Raw genomic sequence first — 19,604 nt, 5'->3', positions numbered from 1 at the left:
CAAGATGAACAAGTTTTCTCCCTCCTCCTTATAACACCCTTTTAGATATCTGAAAACTGCTATCATGTCCCCCCTCAATCTTATCTTTTATAAACTAAATTCAGATACAGATTTTCATTTTTTTCCAATACTAGTGTGCCACATCTTTAAACCAATACCCACAAACAGCTTGAAATATTTGTGGTGAGTGTGAAATTCATCAGTACATTCAGATGCACACATTCATCTTCTAAACTCATACATAACATTTTCAACAAGCACCTTTGTATATATAATGTGTTATCATGATATATGTATTTCATGCAACGTATCATATTTTCTTATGAAACAAATTATTTTTATGCCTTTCAATTATACAGGCAGTCCCCGGGTTACGTACAAGATAGGGACTGAAGGTTTGTTCTTAAGTTGAATCTGCATGTAAGTCGGAACTGGCGTCCAGATTCAGCCGCTGCTGAAACTGACCGCCAGTTCTGACTTACATACAGAATCAACTTAAGAAACCCAGGCGTCCCCAAGTCAGCTGCTGCTGAAACTGATCAGCAGCTGATTCCAGGAAGCCCGGGGCAGAGCAACTCTGCCTCGGGCTTCCTGTAGTCAGCGCTGGTCAGTTTCAGCAGAAGCTGACTTGGGGACGCCTGGGGCAGAGCAGCTGGGGTGCTGCCGGGTTGGTCCAGTAGCGCCCAGAGCGGCGCTGCGGGACCAACCGGCAGCACCCCAGCTGCTCTGCCACAGGCGTCTGGAGAAAAGCCTAGTCTGCTGGGGGGGGGGGGCGTACTAGCTGCGCCCCGCCCCCCCCACCCCAGCAGACCAGGAAGACGCGGGCGGCGGACCAAGACGCACCGCGGTCCCGCCACCTGGGTCCTCCGCGGCTTTGCTCCCAGTCTCCCTGGTCTGTCAGGGAGACGGGGAGCAAAGCCTCTGAGGACGCCAGCAGCGGGACAGCCGCGGGGCGTCTGGGCTGCCTCGCTGCCTGAGCCCCCCCCCCATGGCTTTGCTCCACGTCTTCCTGGTCTGCAGACCAGGGAGACGCGGAGAAAGCTTGGGAGTACACGGGTGGCAGGACCGCGAGGTCCCGCAGTCCGTGTCCTCTGGGGGAGCCCTGTTCGTAACTGTGGATCCGACATAAGTCGGAGCCACGTAAGTCGGGGACTGCCTGTATAAAAGTTGGGTGAAAATCAGGAAAAACCCACAAATAATACTTTTTGTAAAACCTGGAATTTTTTCAGTAAAAAGGAGTTTAAACTAAAACCGAAGAAATTTACTCATTACATATATTTTTAGTATGCTCAGGGCAGTATACATTTTGTGAAGAGAAAATTAAAAGATGCCATAACTTGAAAGATTCAACCTTCATACACATATTATCTTTTTATGGAAATTTGTTTTTCAAGTTGTCAACTCACCAAAAATGGAAGAAATACTTACCACAATGATCATTTTCTAAAGTGGCTTGAGAGCTACTGCAAATATCCACACATTTTTTCCCCATTACTAAGCTATGTGGACTGGCAGCATCCTGCTCCAGCACATTCTGCAGGCTGGCAGCATCCTGCTCTGGCATACTCTGCGGGCTGGCGGCATCCTGCTGAATTTTTCTAGGTGTAAAAAAAGAGCATTCTGAAATTTAAAAAGTCTTCACTATTATGTGGCAGTTATACCGTAAGTATCTTTGAAAATTTTTGCCAAATACTGATAAAATCTGGGTTTCTCTGGTCCAGCAACATCCATGGTCCAGCATGACCAGGGATGTTCCAGGATCAGATTGTCCCAGTGTGTTGTGGAGGATTGGGGGCCTGGGAGTTGGCACACGGCTCAGCTGGACTGAGGGAGGAGGAGGAGAGCCTGCATGCAGCTCAGCTGGGCTGCAAGTGGGGGCAGGGAGCCAGCATGTGGCTCAGAGCCAGCATGTGGCTCAGCTAGGCTGCAAGCGGGGGGTAGGAAGTCTGGGGAGGGGGAGGCTGACAGGGATGCCTGAAATGACCTCCTCTGATCTGGAAAAATTCTTCATATGGGGACCAGTCAGGTCCCAAGGGCGCTGGACAAGGGAGGTCCAACCTGTCATGTCTGATTGACATGTATAACAAACGCTTCTTAATATGCCCTTTGGACATTCATTAATTAGTCAAGATAGAATTCCGGTATGTAGTGAAATTATTCAATAAAAATTCAAGCAAACAGAAAATTAAAAGAGTTTTCATTTTGGTGGTGGTGACTAATCTGTAGTCTGTACTATAACCATGATATCCAACACTAACATTACACTGTATGTGAAAGACCTTAAGAAAGCCAACAGAGCTGGGCGGAGAATGAAAAATCTTATTTGTAGAAGACGGAGATTTCAAAATCTGGTTTTGTTCCAATTAGGAATGGAAAATCAAAACTTCAATTTCATGGAGAATCTCAGAATTACAGTTTTTTATACATCTCTTGCTAATAGCCCTAGATTCACAATTACTTTGAAAAGAGTGCTCAGGCTCCTGGGATTCCTAAGACTTCGAGACTCTGAGCTCACCATCTGCCCACCAGTTAACAGATGAAAAACTGGGACCCAGGAAGTAAAATGCTGCCAAAGAGGTGAGTGGGCAAGCTGGCAGATAACCAAGCAGATTCTGGCAGACAGAGTTCTATGGTTTCATAGATAATGACATAAAACAGCCTATAAAATTATGATAGGTATAAATCTAGCTCAGATTTTAGAAAATTTTGCCCCTCAAATATATTACAGTTTTCGAAAAAAAATCAGAGCAGTGCATAACAAAGAACAGGCAGGTAACATTTACTTAGATTTCAAAATAGCCTGAGAGAAACATTAGCTCTTGCAAAATCAACATCACAAACACTACTAAAAAAATAAAACCACTTGCAAGAATAAATTGTCAATATTTAATATGAAAAGAAGATTAATAGTTTTGCCCTCAAGAGTCCATATTAACACTAGTGCTAAAATACTAATAATGAGAAAAAAATATTAGCAAAGAACAACAAATTTCTTGACACTAAGGTTACGTCTATACTGCAGCCTTCTTCCGCAAAAGCTTATGCAAATGAAGCACAGAGTAGAATATCGCCATGCTTCATTTGCATAATTAGCAGCCGTTTTTGCGCAAGATGCTTTTGCGCAAAGAGGAGCTGTGTAGGTGGCACCTATTTGCGCAAAAAACTCCTCTTGAAAAAATGAGGAATGGCTCTTGCGCAAGAGGGGGTTTTTGCACAAAAAGGCACCACCTACACAGTTCCTGTTTGCACAAAAGCATCTTCTACAAAACCAGCTACTAATTATGCAAATGAAGCACGGCGATATTATACTCCACGTTTCATTTGCATAAGCTTTGCGTAAGAAGGCTTCAGCACTGAAGACCTGAATCTCACTACAGCTCTGATTCCCTCGTGCGCCTTTCAAGACAGAATAATATGAACTATCCACATAAGAAATTTGTCTGGGGGAATTAATTATATTGTTTTTATATCCGACAGATGAGAGATCTCTTGAGAGTTTGTGTTTGATAGAATTTCTCAAGATAAATGATTGAACTGAGAAGGAATGGAATGTAGCTCTTAGCTCCAGTGTCTACTTTCATCTATTTATCCCTACTTAAGAGACCCTACTCGAGAAATGGGATAGTCTCTACACCCTAGGCTCAGACTGAGCAAGATTATCATGATGTGCTCTTAGGGGTTTTGCTGATACCCCCATTTTTGGCTATCTAAATACGTTACTCACTTTGTGTGGTAACAAAGGCTCTTCGAGATGTGTACCCTTTTGGGTGCTCCACTTAAAGTGTCGGTGTGTCCTCATGACAGTGATTGGAGATTTTTGCTGGCAGTGTCCATCTGCACCCTATATACATACTAGTCATCTTATGGTGCTGTAGGTGCTCACCCCCTCTGTTCCTTCTCTTCCAGAGAATTAGCAGTACAAGAATGAATCTCTAAAGTAGAGGGGAGAAGTGCAGGTAGTGGAGCACCTACAGGGAAAGTATCTCAAAAAAGCTGTAGTCACTGCACAAGGTAAGAGAGGTTACTCATAGTAACTGACATTCTTCGAGATAGGTGTACCTGTGGGTGCTCCACAGCAGGTGTCAGTGCATCCCAGTGCCATTGACCGGAGTCTTTACAGTAGTATCCAGGGGGTCATGAATGTGTGGTGTTCTGCGTGGGACGATGCCATGCGTATCTGTATTGTGTTCGGTGCCAATCACTGCGTTGGTACCATAATGGTTGCGGCGCTGAGTGGGGGATCTATGGGACTAACATCTGGTATGGGCAGTTGTACTGCCCTATGTGTAGCCCCCTGCACTGAGGTGGCATGGTGTTTGTTTGGTGTTGTATTAGATAATGTAGTCTGTAAGGCAGGCATATTCAAGCCTGGGGTCTCAGCACCGGATCTGTGCATACTGTGCCTATTACTAGTGCGCTTTGTGCTGGAGACACCTGGAGCATTATATGTGCTAAGCTGCAGCGCTATTTTGGCCAGTAGTGCCAATTTAGTTGTCGGATGCCATTTTGGTGATGGAACCTTATGTGGCACCAAGGCGGCACATTTTTTGATTTCTTCTTTATTGGTTGGGGAATTTCAACCACTTCAGCACCTGGGTCAGAGGTTGGATGTTGAGATTTTTTTCAGCATGATTAATTTGAGATGCAGGTCTCTGTCTCTAGGGGTTTGCACCATCAGTTTGAAGTAATGATGGCAATCTTGTGGGATATGAGACTTTTCCCAACATCTGACATTTAGAATGCCCATCCAATATGGGAATAAGCATCACTGCAAACATTGCGGCATTTGAATCTTGGCGAGCTGGATATGGTTAATTCAATTTAAATAACTCCAATAGTAATAAAAAAAAATTCTTCAGTATTTTCGTAAGGGAAGAAGAACTTGGATTGAACAGCAACGTTACGAGGGGGGAAACAAAAAAACAAACTACTCATCTATAGGCATCTATCAACGGTAAGTGAAGACCACTGCTGAGCTCAGTAAGAAGGAACTGAGCAGAGGGGGGTTGCGCGTGCGCACTCTCAGCATGCTGGATCCATACAGCCAGAGGACTGCGCATGCATGAGCCCCCCCCCCCTCTCTCCCAAACACTGCTATAAAGACTTGGTTTGATGCCACTGTAACACACTCACAACTGCTGTGGAACACACACAGGGACATCTCTTGAAGAACTACTCCTTCGAGCGGTGTCCCTATGGGTGCTCCACTTTAGGTGTCTGTAAAGCAGTGGCCCCTGTAAGAGTGGTGGGATTTGGAGATCTGTCTTGGATGTGCAGAAGAGCAAAGAGAGGCTGACGGCAGTAATAAGGATAGTGCCATCTGTGATGGTATCAAGTTTCATGAAGGTGTACTCCAAAGACCAGTTTACAGCTCTGCATATGTCTGTTAATAGGACATTTTAAAAGAATGCTGTGAAAACTGTCACAGCTTGAGTGGAAGTCGCTGCAACTCCCTGAGGCAGATGTTTTTCATGTATTGAGCAGCAAGTATATATGCAAGTAGAGATCCACTTGAAGAGTCATTGGGAGGAATTGCAGATCCTCTGGATCATTCTGCTATGGATATAAATAGTCTTGTGGAGTTGTACAATGATTTGGTAATATCAAGGTAGAAGGCACCTGCTCATCTTATGTTGTGTGTGTGAAGCCATGCTTTGAGTGTGTCCTTATATGGTTTAGGAAAGAATGCAGGTAAGCGTATAGGTCCATTAATGTGGAAAATGGAGGCAACATTTGGAAAAAATTCAGGATGAAGTTGTACAGTAATTTTATCTTTTGTGAAAATAGTGTATGGAAGTTCTGCCATATGGGCTGCTATTTTTCCAATGCATTTGGCAGATGCGATTGCCAGCAGGAAGGCAACTTTTATTGACATGTGGAACGGAGCAGATGGCCAAGGGTTCAAATGGTGATCTTGTAAGACTTTTGAGGACATAGTTACGGTCTCATGGTGATGTATGTCTCTGCACTTCAGGGTATGTTTTGGATTCCCGTGAGAAAGTGTTTAGTAGTAGGGCAGGCGAAGATCAATAAGGCATCCACCAGTTTCTTGAAGGTCGTGATAGCCATCAGATGGACTTGAAGGGAGCTCATCTGATTCTTTAAGATCCAACATGTACTGGACTATCATAAATAAGGGCAGCCTGATAGGAGACAGCTAAGTTTGCTGGCACCATAGGGAAATCTTTTCTACTTGATAGGTAAGTATCCATGGTTGTGAGACAATGGTTATTTAGTAATTTTATACCCTGTTAGAACAGGTTTCCACTCCATGTTGGACTCATGGAGGAGCCACTTTGAACTGGAGAGGCCCTAGGTTTAGGGGCAGTGTGTGGCTCCGATGATACGAGAAGAGATCCGGTCGCAGAGGTAGGAGATGAGGATTGTATACTGCAAGGTGAGGAAGGTAAGGAAACAGAGTCTGGCTGGGCCATGTTGGGGCAGTAAGGAGAACATAAGCCTGGTCTGTCTGTATCTTTTGTATAATTTATGGCTCAGAAGTATGGGTGGGAATGCATAAAGGAGCAATGCACTCCACATGATGAGGAAAGAGTACCCACAGTTACCATGGTTCAGACTCCACTCTGGAGCAGAAGTGGGGACATTTGTGGTTCTTCAGTGTAGCAAAGAGGTCAATCTGTGGGTACCCACATTTGTGGAACATTTTCGTGAAGATGGTGGGGCCTATCTACCATTTGAGCTGTTCTGAGAAGTGGTGACTGAGGGTGTCCAACATATTTTGGGTACCTGGTAAGTAGGACGCTATCATCGTTATGTTGTTGCAGATGCATAAAGTTCCATAGTTTGAGAGCTTCTGTGCACAGGGAGTGAGATCAGGCTCCTCTTTGCAAACTGATATCAAACATACGTGTGATGTTATCGGTGAGAATGTGTATGGTCCTGTTCTCTATTAGTGGTAGGAAGTGGTAGCAAACATTCTGTACTGCATGGAGCTCCAGGAGACTGATATGTAGGCGGGATTCTGGTAGGGACCATTTACCCTGGGTGGTGTGGTTGTCTATGTGAGAGCTTCGTCCCATAAGGGATGCATCCATGGTGATAACGCATAACAGGAGGTTTTGCTGGAAGGTGACATCCATCAGTAAGTTTTGAGGTTATGCCCTTCAGTGTAGGAAGGAAAGTACCTATATTGGAAGTGTGACTCACCTGTCCAGGCTATGGTGGGCAGGTGTATAACACAATGGTGAGCCAACTCTAGAGGCAGCACACACGTAGTCTCACATATGTCAAGTCTACCATGTGGCCTTAGATTAGAAAGCAAATCCTCACTGTAGTGTGGGAACTGTGAACAGCTGTGGTTATGATTGTTGCTACTGTAATGAATTGGTGTTGGAACAGTAATGCCCTGGCTTGTATGGTGTCTAGGAGTGCTCCTATGAATTTAAGAGTTCGTGAGGATTCCAGGGTCAATTTCTATCTGTTAATCTGGAAGCTGAGACAATGATAGAGGTCCATAGTTGACTGCACCATCATTATTGTTTCATGGCACATGGTGCCCTTGATGAGGCAATATAGGTAGAGAAATATTACCTCTTGTCACTGGTGTACCCCTACTACTGCGAGAGTCTTTGAGAAGTCTTATGGGGCAGTGGACAAGCCAGAGTAGTACTCAGTATTGGTAGTGTTCGGGGTCACCTTGAATCTGAGGAAAGATCTGTGAGGTAGTGGAACAGGAGCAGATAACAAGGAGTTTTCTGAGGGAGTTCTCCAGGTGAAGGAGGATGGATTATGCGACTTTTAGGGTAAATGATTGTTTGTAGTATGTGTGTTTTGGGGGGTACTTGCTGGTTGCCTGAAAGATACTGTGTGCTGGGCTTGTGTTTGTTTGGAGGTCTATGTGCTGAGCTTTTTGTTTGAAGGACTGTGTGCTGAGACTAGCAGTTGGAAACTGTGAGCTTCTTAATGAGGCTTTCAAAAACAGCCCTCTGTTCATTTGTCAAGCATTAAGCAGAGGGGGCAGAGCTATCAGGAAGACCAGGGCAACGTAAAGCCCACTAGTAAGCTAACAGGGAGTTTTGTGAGGAGAAGTTTGAAGGGGACCGGGTACACCTGACATTCTTTAAAGCTTCTTTTAAACTAAAACCAAAACTACCTGATTTAAATAAAAACCCTATCAAGAATCTAATTATCTGTAGGAGAGAATGCAGGCAGAAGCCCAGCAGCAGAGTGGGGGTTTATCCTGTTTATTGCACCCAATGCAGCATGTATGATTACCTGCCGTATGGACAGGTGGCATATATGCACATTCAATGTAAAGAGCTTCTGGCCCGCAGAGATCACATACAAACTTTGGATGCCAGGGTGGCTGAATTAGAGGAGCTAAGGGAGGCAGAAAGATAGGCAGATGATGAGGCTTTCTAGGACACTGTAGAATGGTCCCATCTCCAGTCAGACAGCCCCTGTGTTGAGGAAGGTGAAAGGCTCAGGGAAAGAGAATATTCAATGGGAGCAGAGGAAAATGATCCCATAGTTGGGAACCTCCTTTCAGATGATGCTGTGGAATTTTCTTGTACTGAGGATACTTTGAGGGAACTACCATAGTTAGGAAAAAGCAGGTGTCAGTAATGGGGGATTTGATCATTCAGAACAGAGCGCTGGGTTTGCAATGACTGGGAAAAATTTATGGTGACTTGCCTGCCTGGTGTGAAAGTTGCAGATCTCTCCAGACATCTAGATAGATTTATGTGTAGTGCTGGGGACAAGCCCATAGTCGTGGAACATGTAGGTACCAATGACATAGGGAAGGATAAAAGAGAAGTCCTGGGGGCCAAATGTAGGCTGCTGGGAAAGTTTAAAAACCAGAAACTGCAATGGTAGCGCTCTTTGAAATGCTTCTAGTTCCACAAGCAGGGTGAGGTAGGCAGGCAGAACTGCAAGGTCTCAATGCGTGCATGAGACAATAGTGTAGGGAAGAGGGATTTGGATTTATTAGGAACTGGGGAAACTTTTGGGAAATGAGGAGCCTATACAGAAAGGATGGGTTTCACCTAAGCCAAAATGGAATCAGATTGCTGGCACTTAAATTAAAAAGGTCATAGAGCAGTTTTTAAACTAAGGGTTGGAGGAAAGCTGACAGGTGCTGAAGAGCACACGGATTGGACAGACATCTCCTAGGGGAGGGTCTATTAATAGAGATTCTCTAAGTTCTAGTAAGGAGGAGAGCATGGAAGAAGATATAATATAGGTAAGATCAGATGAGAAACAGTGAAATGAAAAAGTGACATTCAAACATCAGGAAATGGCAGACAGATAAATAGTGACAAATTTTTAAAGTACTTATACACAAACGCTAAAAGTCTAAATAATAAGATGGGTGAACTAGAATGTCTCATATTTAAGGAAGGTATTGATATAAGATGCATCACATAATGAGGACAATCAATGGGATACAGTTATACCAGGATATAAAATATATCAGAAGGTCAGAACAGGTTGTGTTAGTTGGGAAGTGGCACTATATGTGAAAAAAAAATGTAGAATGAAATGAAATAAAAATCTTAAATGAACCAAAATGTTCCATAAAATCTCTGTGGATAGTAATTTCATGTTCTAATAATATGAATATAGCAATAGCTATATTATTGACCACCTGACCAGGATAGTGATTGTGACAATGAAATGCTAAGGGAGATTGGAGAGATTATAAAAATGGAAAACTCAATAGTAGTGGGGAGATTTCAACTGTCTCCATATTGACCAGGTACACATCACCTCAGGACAGGATGTAGAGAGAGTTTTTTGACACCTTAAATGACTGCTGCTTAGAGCAGCTCTCTCTGGAACTCACAAGGGGAGAGACAATACTTGATTTAGTCCTAGGTGGAGCGCAGAATCTGGCCTAAGGAGTAAACATAACTGGACCACTTGAAAATAGTGACCATAATATAATAAAATTTACCAACAAGCATGATCGACCACATAGGTTGTAGCAGCCATGTGACCCATAAGCTGGAGACAGGTAAGTATGGGAACTGTGGGGCTGAGAGTAACAGTAGTAACCAGTTCTTGGATTGCTCGGAATCTCTACATGGGGAGGTATGCTCTTGCAGATACGGAATATAACTTGGCACCTATGAATTCTAGAGTTCACGTTGGTTGTAGCGTTGACTTGTGTATTGAGTATGAAACCCAAGAGATCGAATGTTTGCCTAGTTATTGCCACCATTTGCTGCATCTCCATTTTTGATGGGCCTTTTACCAAGCAATCATTGAGATACGGAAAAAATAATCATGGTTTCTCTGCAAAAGTAGGCCGCTACAATGGCTAATGTATTTGAAAACACTCTTGGTGCCGATGAAAAGCCGAACAGTAGTACTCCGTATCGATAGTGATCTGTATCCATAACAAAATGTAAGAACCATCTGTGAGTGGGATGAATAGTTATGTGAAAAAGGCATCCTGCAGGTTGAAGGCTGCAAACCAGTCTCTCTTCTCTAACACTGGGATTACTGAAGCTAGGGTAACCATTAGGAATCATTGCTTTCAAAGATATTGATTCAATTTGCAGAGATTCAAAATAGGCCACCATCCTCCATCTTTTTTGGTGTGAGAAAGTAATGGGGAGGAGAACCCCCTGACTCTGAAGTCCTCCAGTACTACTTCCATTGCTCCTATACTGAGCAGTCATTGTACCTCCTGTTTTAACAGGTCTTCATGAGAGGGGTCCCTGAAGAGGGAAAGGGAGGGTGGAATAGTGGGGGAAAGCAAGATAAAGGGGATGGTTTACCCTGATCTTATCTCGAGGACCCTGGAGTCTGACGTGATGGCTGCCCAGCGATGACACAAAGGCCTCAGATGGTAATAGAAGGCCAAAGCAGTGTGAGATGTTTCGTGTGAGATGGGGACATTTTTCAGACCCTCAACCAACAGGCCAAACCTGCTGCTTGCTTGCCTGGTTGTCAGTATTATGAGGGCTCTGTGGACATTTCCTTTATGGGTGTAATTTCCTCCTTGACTGATCAGAAGAGCGTTGTTAGTACCTGGAGTAGGAGAACTCCCGCTGCTTTTGATATGTACTGTAGAGTTTATGGCAGAATGGGGAAGTATACATCCCAAGAATGCGCAATGTTGTTCTAGAGTCTTTGCTGGAATGCAACACGTCATCGGTCTTCTCAGAAAATAATTTTTGCTTGTCAAAAGGGAGATCTTCCACCTATGAACCCACTAGGGACCCCCGCAGACTGTAACTAGGAGGACCTCCTCATAACTACTGCTGTAGCAGTAGCTCTGGCTGCTGTATCAGCTACATCGAGTTCTATTTGGAGTGCTGTTCTGGAGGAGGCCCTCCTGAACTATGGATTTTAATATGGGTCTTTTGGAGTCCAGCAGACGTTCTAAGAGAGAGGCCAATTTTGTGTAGTTATCAAAGTTGTGACTGGAGAGTATTGCCGCGTAGTTTGCTATACGCAGGAGTAAGGTAGCTGAAGAATAAAGCTTTCTTCCAAACAGATCCATACGTTTATTATCTTTATTTGCTATGTTTTTATATTGTGGTAATTTGGCTCTGTGTTGAGTAGAGTCAACGACTAATGAATTTGGTTGAGGGTGGGAAAATAAGAAATCAGCTCCCTTTGGAGGAACAAATATTTTGTCAGCTCTTTTGTTAGTTGAAACAAAAGACAGGACTATGCAGCACTTTAAAGACTAACAAGATGGTTTATAATAAACCATCTTGTTAGTCTTTAAAGTGCTGCATAGTCCTGTCTTTTGGTTCAGCAAGACCAGACTAACACGGCTACATCTCTATTACTTTTGTTAGTTGGCACTGTTGAAGTTGGGGTCTGCCATATCCCATCGGCAGCCTCCATGATGGCGTCATCAATGGGGATGGCCACTTTTCCCTGTTGTGATGGCTGGAGGTTTTTAAGGAGCCTGTGTTATTTCTCAGGTACCTCAGTTAATGTGATGTCCTGAGATGCAGCCACCCTTTGAAAAGCTTCTGAAATTGCCTCTTGTCACCAGGAAGGGACTAGTCACTAGGTATGACTGCTTCCTCACAGGATGACAATGACTAATCAGTCAGTGATACAGCTGGTGAGTGTTCTGCAACCTTGGAGAGTTGACCTTCCTCCAGCTCTGAATGATGAGCTGTAGAGGGAGCATTAGGTGGTGACATTGCCACTGCCTGACTATGTGAAGGCTGCAGAGAGAACACCAATTTGCAGCGCTGGGATGACCGACACCTAAAATGGAGCACCCACGGGGACACCACTTGAAGAAGAACCTGGCCAGAACTGCTGAAGAAGTGCTCAGGCAGGCTACGATGTCAGCAAGAGCACAGAACTGGTCTTGAGTTAGGAAGGCCCTCACTAGTATTGAGTCAAGTACCACTTGTACCAGTCTATGAATTAGATCAGCACTGTGACTTTTCTGTATTATCAACAGGTCAAAGTGGCGACACAGGAAAAGCAAGACTTTGAAGCTGGAGTTGAGGCTGATGAGCCAATCATCCAGGTAAGGATAGATCTGAACCTCTGCTTGTAGGAAGTGGGTGGCCACCACTGACATACACCTGGTAAAAATCAGAATGGCTGTGGTTAGGCCAAGCAGGAGGACTGTAAACTAGCAGTAGTTTGATTACAACCATGAACTGCAGGAATTTCTGTGACCCTCGAATATCACAATATGGAAATATGCACCACTGAATTGAGGGCGGTGTACCACTACTCCATATCCAGGGAAGAGATGATGGAGGCCAAGGATCTTTAGCCTCACCAAATAGGAGTTTAAGCTGTGCAGGTCCAGAATGTTCTAGAACCCCCGACCCCCTTTGGTTCTGGGGATCAAAAAGTAGTGGAAATAAAACAGTTGGTTCCGGTAGCAATGCGGAACCTCCTCTACTGCCCCAAGTCTGAGCAACCTTTTGACATCCAGCAAAAGGAATGTCTCATGAGAAGGTCCTTGAAGGAAGGTGGGGAGCGGAGGTGGGGTGCTGAAGATCTAGAACGTATTACCCTATTGCACCGTGTCAAGGACCCAATGGTCCATGTTCATAGAACGCAAGGCAGGGAGGAAAGGGCACATCTGGCTGGAAAAGAGCATAGGGGAAGTATCCTGCGGTTTGAGAGGTACATCCTCCTCAATCGTACCTTCAAAAGAGACATTTAGGGGCAGTCTTAGGACCACAGGAACTGAATTGTGTGAAAGAGTGAGGTTTAGACTGCCTCCTCATGAACCCTTTGTACTTGCTCTTCCAGGAGTCCTTGCAGGGTTCGGAAGGCTGATCAGCCAGAGTTTGGGGCTTGAATTTCTTATACACTGGCCTCAGGATGTACAAACCAAGGGTACAGAGAATTATGTTGCAGTCCTTCAACCTGTGCAGCTTAGTGTCTATCTGCCCCACAAATGGGGCCACATCGCTGAAGGGGAGTTCCTGCAGGAATTACTACACCTTGAGAGAGAGAGGCCAGAGAGAAGCAGCCATGATGCCCTTGCATGGACATGGCCAAAGCCGTGGAATAAGCTGCCATGTCCACCGCATCTGAAGCTGCATGAAGCATTGCTTGAGCAGCTGTTGCCCCCTCCTCCACCAGGGCCCAGAACTCAGAGTCTGCCACATATTTACCTTGTTGCGGGCTAGGAAGGCTTAATGAGTCACCACTTGGAGGTGTAGGCTGGAGAATGAACAATTTTTTTGCCTGAATAAATCAAGTCTCTTTGAGCCTTTATTTTTCAGGAATGTCCCATGCTGGTCTTGCCTCTCTCCATTATTGACAGGCTCCACCACCAGACAGTTGGCGGCTGGGTAGGAGTAAAGGTACTTGTGACTCTTTGCTTGAATGAAGTATTTGCGTTCCACTCACTTACAGATAGGGGAAATAGAGGCAGGTGTTTGCCTCAGCTCCGTAGCCATCTTGGCCACCCAGTCATGGGGAGTAAAGGCAACTCTGGCTGGGGCAGAGCTTTCCCAACATCTCAAATATGGTATTCTGAAGCTCCTTGAGCTCCTCCACCTACAGGTTTAGGTTGGTGGTCATCCTATTAAAAAATTCCTGGTGGGCCTGAGCATTGTCCAGGGGCTCCACAATGGCTTCATCTGGAGGAAGAAGCGGAGATGGCCTGCACAGGGGAACTTCTTCAGGATCAGAGAGGTAGAAGTCTATGCCTCTACCTCCTATTCCACCTGCAGAGTGGGAGCCTTCGAAGCCTCAGCTGCCAAAAGGCATTTAGTGGAGGCAGCCAATTGTGACACTGACATGCTGGCTATACAGCGTGGCACCTGTGATGGCATGGGAACCGCCCCACAGGTTCTAGGAGCACTACTAGGACAGCCAGGCTTGTAACCTCTGAGCAATCTAGGGGCCCATTTGCGGTACTGGAGATGTCAAAGGAGGAACATGAGCCAGGCCAGGCAGACAGAGCGTGTAATGCCAGGGGACCAGGAACAAAGATTGGTAGTGTGGTGCTGCATGCTAGCCATTGATAATGATACCCGGGATGCAGAGGAACATCGAGAGTGGTCCTTCAGAGAGAGTCATCTGCAAGAGGACATGCAGCATTAGTGGCTGTCTGGTTCATGAATGGCTATGGGATCAGTGCCAACTGGCTGAAGAGCAATGCTGCAAAGCAAAGCAGTAATGTGAACCCGTGTCCCTCACAAACATGTTGCGGGGAGTTGTGAGCCACGATACAATACAAGCGCAATGAACAAGGCCACGGCAGGGACCTATTTGAATAATAGCACTTGGACCGCAAAGAGTACTGGTCCTGAGTGTACCGTTCGTACTGGTGGATGCATGTCTCAGGATAGCTGCATTAAAGTCCCAGACAGCTCCACCTGATGTCTTCTGCGGCCTTAGGCCCCGCAGGGGACTGGGCCAGACTGTGGGATCAGCAGCTCTCACTGCAAGGAGGTGGGCCTTTGGATGTTCCAACCAAGGGGGAACCCTACCTCTGTGGAGACTGGAGTGGTCCCATGTTGGGCTTTCTTTATGGCACAGTCCTGTGAACACAGGAGTGACATCAACGGCAATGACAAGATGTCCTTGGCTGCCTGTAAGGCCTCTGGGGTTGATGACACCCAGAGCTGTTTGATGCTGCTCTGAGACTGGGCTACGAAACGAGAAGAGGAGCCACATTCCAAAGGGGCCCAAGATATCTGCTGTACTATAGCAGGAGAATGCATTGGAATCAATGTTATGGACTGTCCTTTTTAGGCCCTGGAGATTTGCCCTTGCTTTGTCTGGACTTGCATGGGACCAGGGAGTGTTGCCAGGAAGTCGACGGCACTGGGCGTTGTGCACTCATGCACTGGTAATCAGTGCATTATCCAAGTGCTTGCATACCAGATCTAAAGCAGATTCCATTAGGAGAGTGTTGAGATGAATGTCCCTTTCCTTTTTGGTATGAGTCTTGAAGGACTTGCAAATGCGGCATTTATCATTTCTGTAAGCCTCTCCTAAGCACTGCAATCAGTCACAGTGGAGGTCACACATTGGCATGGACCAATTACAGCTGTGACAAGTTGAAGCATGGGGAATAGGGCATGCCCTGACCTGAGGCTAAGCATCTAATGGACTTACGCTATCTAACCACTTAAAACAATAAATTGACAAACAAGAGAAATTATTTACAGCAAAAACTCCAAGTCTAAATAGGGAAATGCATAACAGTTAATGATGAGACAAGCAAGTTCCAAGCACCATCAAGAAGAAACTGAGGAGAGGGGGGCCAGAATCACTCTATATAGCATGGCATGTGTGCACAACTCCAGGGACACTTGAGATGGCTCCTCTACGGGTGCTGCTAAGGAAAAATCTTCCAGCACCGGTGCATGAGGCGAGCACACACACCTACATAGAATGAACATGAGCAATCACTCAAATAAGTTTTCACATTAGTCACTCCAAAAGTTCAGTCTTTATGTCAAATTTTAAGTTGATGGAGAGTATTGAAATTTGGAACTAGTTCATTAAAAACTACTCATCACAAGAAATTTTGAATTTTGACATTCCTATTACAAGACATTTGAAGTAGCAATTTCTATTTTTTTCTGTGATTTTGCAATGCAGAATATGAGTCCAGAAAAGCCTCTCAGGGAAAGTAAACATGTTGCAGGTGCCAGTCAAGTAGACACCACATTGAAATAAAAGGTCAACTGTTTTATGAATTTATACATAGTGTATAAATATCTTGTTTATCAAATTAAGAAACTTCTCTCAGACAAAAACCAGCATTTGTTAAAAGAATGCATGCAAATCAAAAACAATCACTTACAAAGTATGCAGGGTCGTTTCTTCAAGAGCTAGCATTTTTGCATGTTCACACAATTTTTGGAGTTGTTTTATATGCTGCGGATTGTCAATTCCCATTCCCATAGATAAAATCTCAGACCGAATATTGTATTCATTGATAGAAGTCTTCAAATCTGAAAGCTTGGTGACCCGGACCTTATATAAAGAAAGATATACTATGTAAACAACATTTGTTTTTATAAGAAACTCATTCTACCTCTAGTTTTTCTATTAACTTAAACTAAAACATTTGGCACATGTGAATAAACATCATGTGCATCTATAACTCTGAAAACCAACTAATTTATCTTTAGTTAAATGGAATAATTACTTAATTATAATCTTTTTTACTAATTTCCTTCTTCTCTACTATAACATATTGATGAACAGTGTTAAGGTACCACACGCTTTCATCAATTAAAGTAACTTCCAGAACCACAGAGAAGGAAAGTTGTTCTAAAGATTAATGTTTATGAAAACTCAAATACTATAGTGATGATGCCATCAGGAAACTGGTAATTCTGTCTTCATAGCAAGGTTTAAATAGTATGCTGTAAGGCCTGATGCCATATAATTTAAACAATGAAAGTAAAACAAAAATACTGAAGTGAGTACACTGTGCAAGACACTAAATCCTCAAAAAAATGTGGCCACATAATTAAGGAATATGTCATAATGCATACTCACAAGGAATGTAATTAAGGTTGCACAGGAAAATTTAATTCTGGCATTTCCTATCTTCTCAGTGCTTGTCTTTGCAAATTTAACATTCTTTTAACGTAATTTTGTGTGTTTCATGCATACACAACTGTAAGTTCTTTGGGATAGAGATAATGTTATCTCAGTGTACACATAGTGTGAAAGGTTTTGGAAAAAGTGTCTGTGTCCATTTATGAAAGAGAGTTACTCACCCTGTGCAGTAACGGGAGTTCTTCGAGATGTGTCCCCCCATTGGTGTTCCACTGTGGTTGCTGGTGTGTCCTAGTGCCAGCGACTGGAGATTTTTGCAGCAGTGCCCTGCCGTGGAGCTCATGCCATTGTTGTCTGTTAGGCATTGGTGTCTCGTTGTGCTGTTGGTGTGTGCGCAGTACAGCTCCCTCCATTCCTTTTTTACACTGGTTCTAGCCCTGGAGAGGCTCCAAAATAGGGGAAGGAGGGAGGGTAGTGGAGCACCCACGGGGACTCACATTTTGAAAAACTCCTGTTACTCTCTTTTCTTCTTCAAGTGATATCCCCATGGGTGTTCCACTCTGAGGATATGTCTACGCTACAGCGTTATTTCGAAATAGTTAATCCACATCCATGCCGAGTGGACACCGAATCTCATTTAAGGCCAGCTGGAACCAGCTCAGGCAGGGCATCAAGTCAGGAGTGTCTTTGTGTGGCTGCTGCCTGAGGCTATCTGAGGCTTGTGCTTAAAGGGACACCCCCCGGGCAGACGGTTCTCAGGTTTCCCTGCCTACCTCACTGAGGGACAGCAAAGCATTTGTTCTCTGTGTGTTCTGGTTGCCCTCACTCGGGACAACCATAGCACTCTGCAACATGGCTCTAGAGCTGCCTCTGGGCACTCTGGTGCTTCTCGTGGACGCGTTGCTACGAGCCTGGCTGCACTTTCTGTGGGCTGCCATCTGGGAGGTCCATCGCAGGGGCTGTCAGTATCCAGGAGGCCCTGCGGGAGAGCATCCACCCTGAGGAGCACTAAGAACTTCTCTGGTCTGCCTCACTGGGGGCTTGTGCCTCATTTCTTCCTCACAGCCTTTCACTTACCTTCCCTCCCCCCAACCCTCCCTTCCTAATGTAAAATAAAAAACAGTTTTTTTATAAATACAAACTCTTTATTTAACAAAATTGGGGGGGATGAAACTCTGAGGAGACTGGAGAAAGGAGATGGGAGAGGGGAGGAGAGAGGGTGGGAGAGGTGAAGGGGAAGCAAGGGGAAGAAGGAGGGGAAGCTTAGTGGTGAGGGTCTCAGCGGGCCAACTGTCTCCCAGTACAGCAGATGTGGGGGCCTCGGCGTCCCTGGAGAGATGGGGAGGAGGATGTGGAGGGAGAAGCAGGAGGAGGAGAAAGAGTGGGAGCAGGAGCGGTAGCTAGGGAGGCAGCAGGCGCTGGAGTGGCAGGAGGCAGCACGCTGTGCACCAGCATTTGCAGGTGTTAGCAGATGGCATGGCCCTAGGCAAGCTGCTCTCACCAGAGATTCTTGCACCCAGTTCTGTAGGGTGCGGTGCAGGGCTCACAGTGCCCACACTGTTCGGGTGGTCCTGCAGAGCCCTCGGGTGTGGGAGCACATCCCAGGAAGGGTGGTGCATCCTGCACGCGCAGCTGGTGCGGCTGTGCAGAAACAAGAGAAGTGGTCAGTTATCCCTGGGGGGACAGTGGGTGAGGCCCCTCCCCCCTCTGCAAGGCGAGGATGACCATTCCTTGCACCATCAGAGCGGATGTGCTTGCACAGAGGCAATGATCAGAATGTCCGGCTATCCCCGGGAGTGGGAGCTGCCCCGAGACCGCACCCATGTCCCTGTGCTGTGTATAATGCAGCTGAGGTGGGGGGAGATGTCTCCTGCATCTGTGTATAATGGCCTTGTGGGGAGAGGGCATCCTGCTGTGTCCCTCCCCAGGGTCAGGAGCATGCCATGTCTCTTCACACACGCATGTGTGGCAGACAGCTGGAGCCACATGCCCCGGGGTAGCACTTGCACAGGTTGCTGCGTGATGTGGGGTAAGCAAAGCCCACGTGCGCAGTACCTGGTATCCCTCCCCCCGCCTTCCCCGCCATAAGGGGACAGTGATGGCGCTCACATGTAGTTGCCTCTCCGGATGATCCTGGTGACTCGGCTGCTGGGACAGCTTAGGAGTCCTGGCAGCGTAGCACACTCCATCTCGGCTCCTGCCGCTCCTCCTCCATGCCCTGGTCAGGGCCCTCTGCGCACGGACCGTTCTGCCCCCCAGGATGCGGTCTAAGGCATCAAAATAGGGGCATGTGCCTGCCCCTGTTGGGGAGCTGCCCCGTGTGGCCCTGGCATACGCCTGCTGTAGTTCTTTTATTTTCATGCACACCTGCTCCTGGGTGCACATATGGCCTTTTGTGGTCATGCTAGCAGCTATCAGACTATAGACGGCCACATAACTCTTTCTAGTGCAGAGATCATGGACGCTGAAGGCCTCCCCTCAAACCTCAATGAGATCCATGATCTCCGCATTAGTCCAGGAAGGTGCCAACCTTCTCCGGCCCCAGGCTGGCTCCTCGGAGCTGGGGGACTGGACAGTGGACGGCTGGTTGGCACTGGCTGCCCAGCTCACTGTGGGGCCATTGGGTCGGGGCAGCAACTGCTGGAATGCCTGGAGCTGGC

General features: G+C 45.8%; 1 protein-coding gene across 4 annotated transcripts in view; it reads right to left on the bottom strand.

Moving 5' to 3' along the window:
* TDRD12 (tudor domain containing 12) overlaps positions 1–19,604 on the bottom strand; it is a 230,676-nt gene that overhangs the window by 60,676 nt on the left and 150,396 nt on the right. For all 4 annotated transcript variants that reach the window (XM_089781493.1, XM_075940128.2, XM_075940130.2 and 1 more), the window contains 2 exons: positions 16,238–16,410; positions 1,429–1,598 (listed from right to left, as the gene is read on the bottom strand). In XM_089781493.1, the coding sequence (XP_089637619.1) occupies positions 1,429–1,598; positions 16,238–16,410 (343 nt within the window). The remainder of the gene's footprint in view (positions 1–1,428; positions 1,599–16,237; positions 16,411–19,604) is intronic.

The sequence above is a fragment of the Pelodiscus sinensis genome, chromosome 12 (genome assembly GCF_052426305.1).
Source record: "Pelodiscus sinensis isolate ZL-2025 chromosome 12, ASM5242630v1, whole genome shotgun sequence".
NCBI classification, from domain to species: domain Eukaryota; kingdom Metazoa; phylum Chordata; order Testudines; family Trionychidae; genus Pelodiscus; species Pelodiscus sinensis.
Note: the sequence above shows the minus strand (reverse complement) of the source record. Positions and strands in the feature narration are given on the sequence as shown.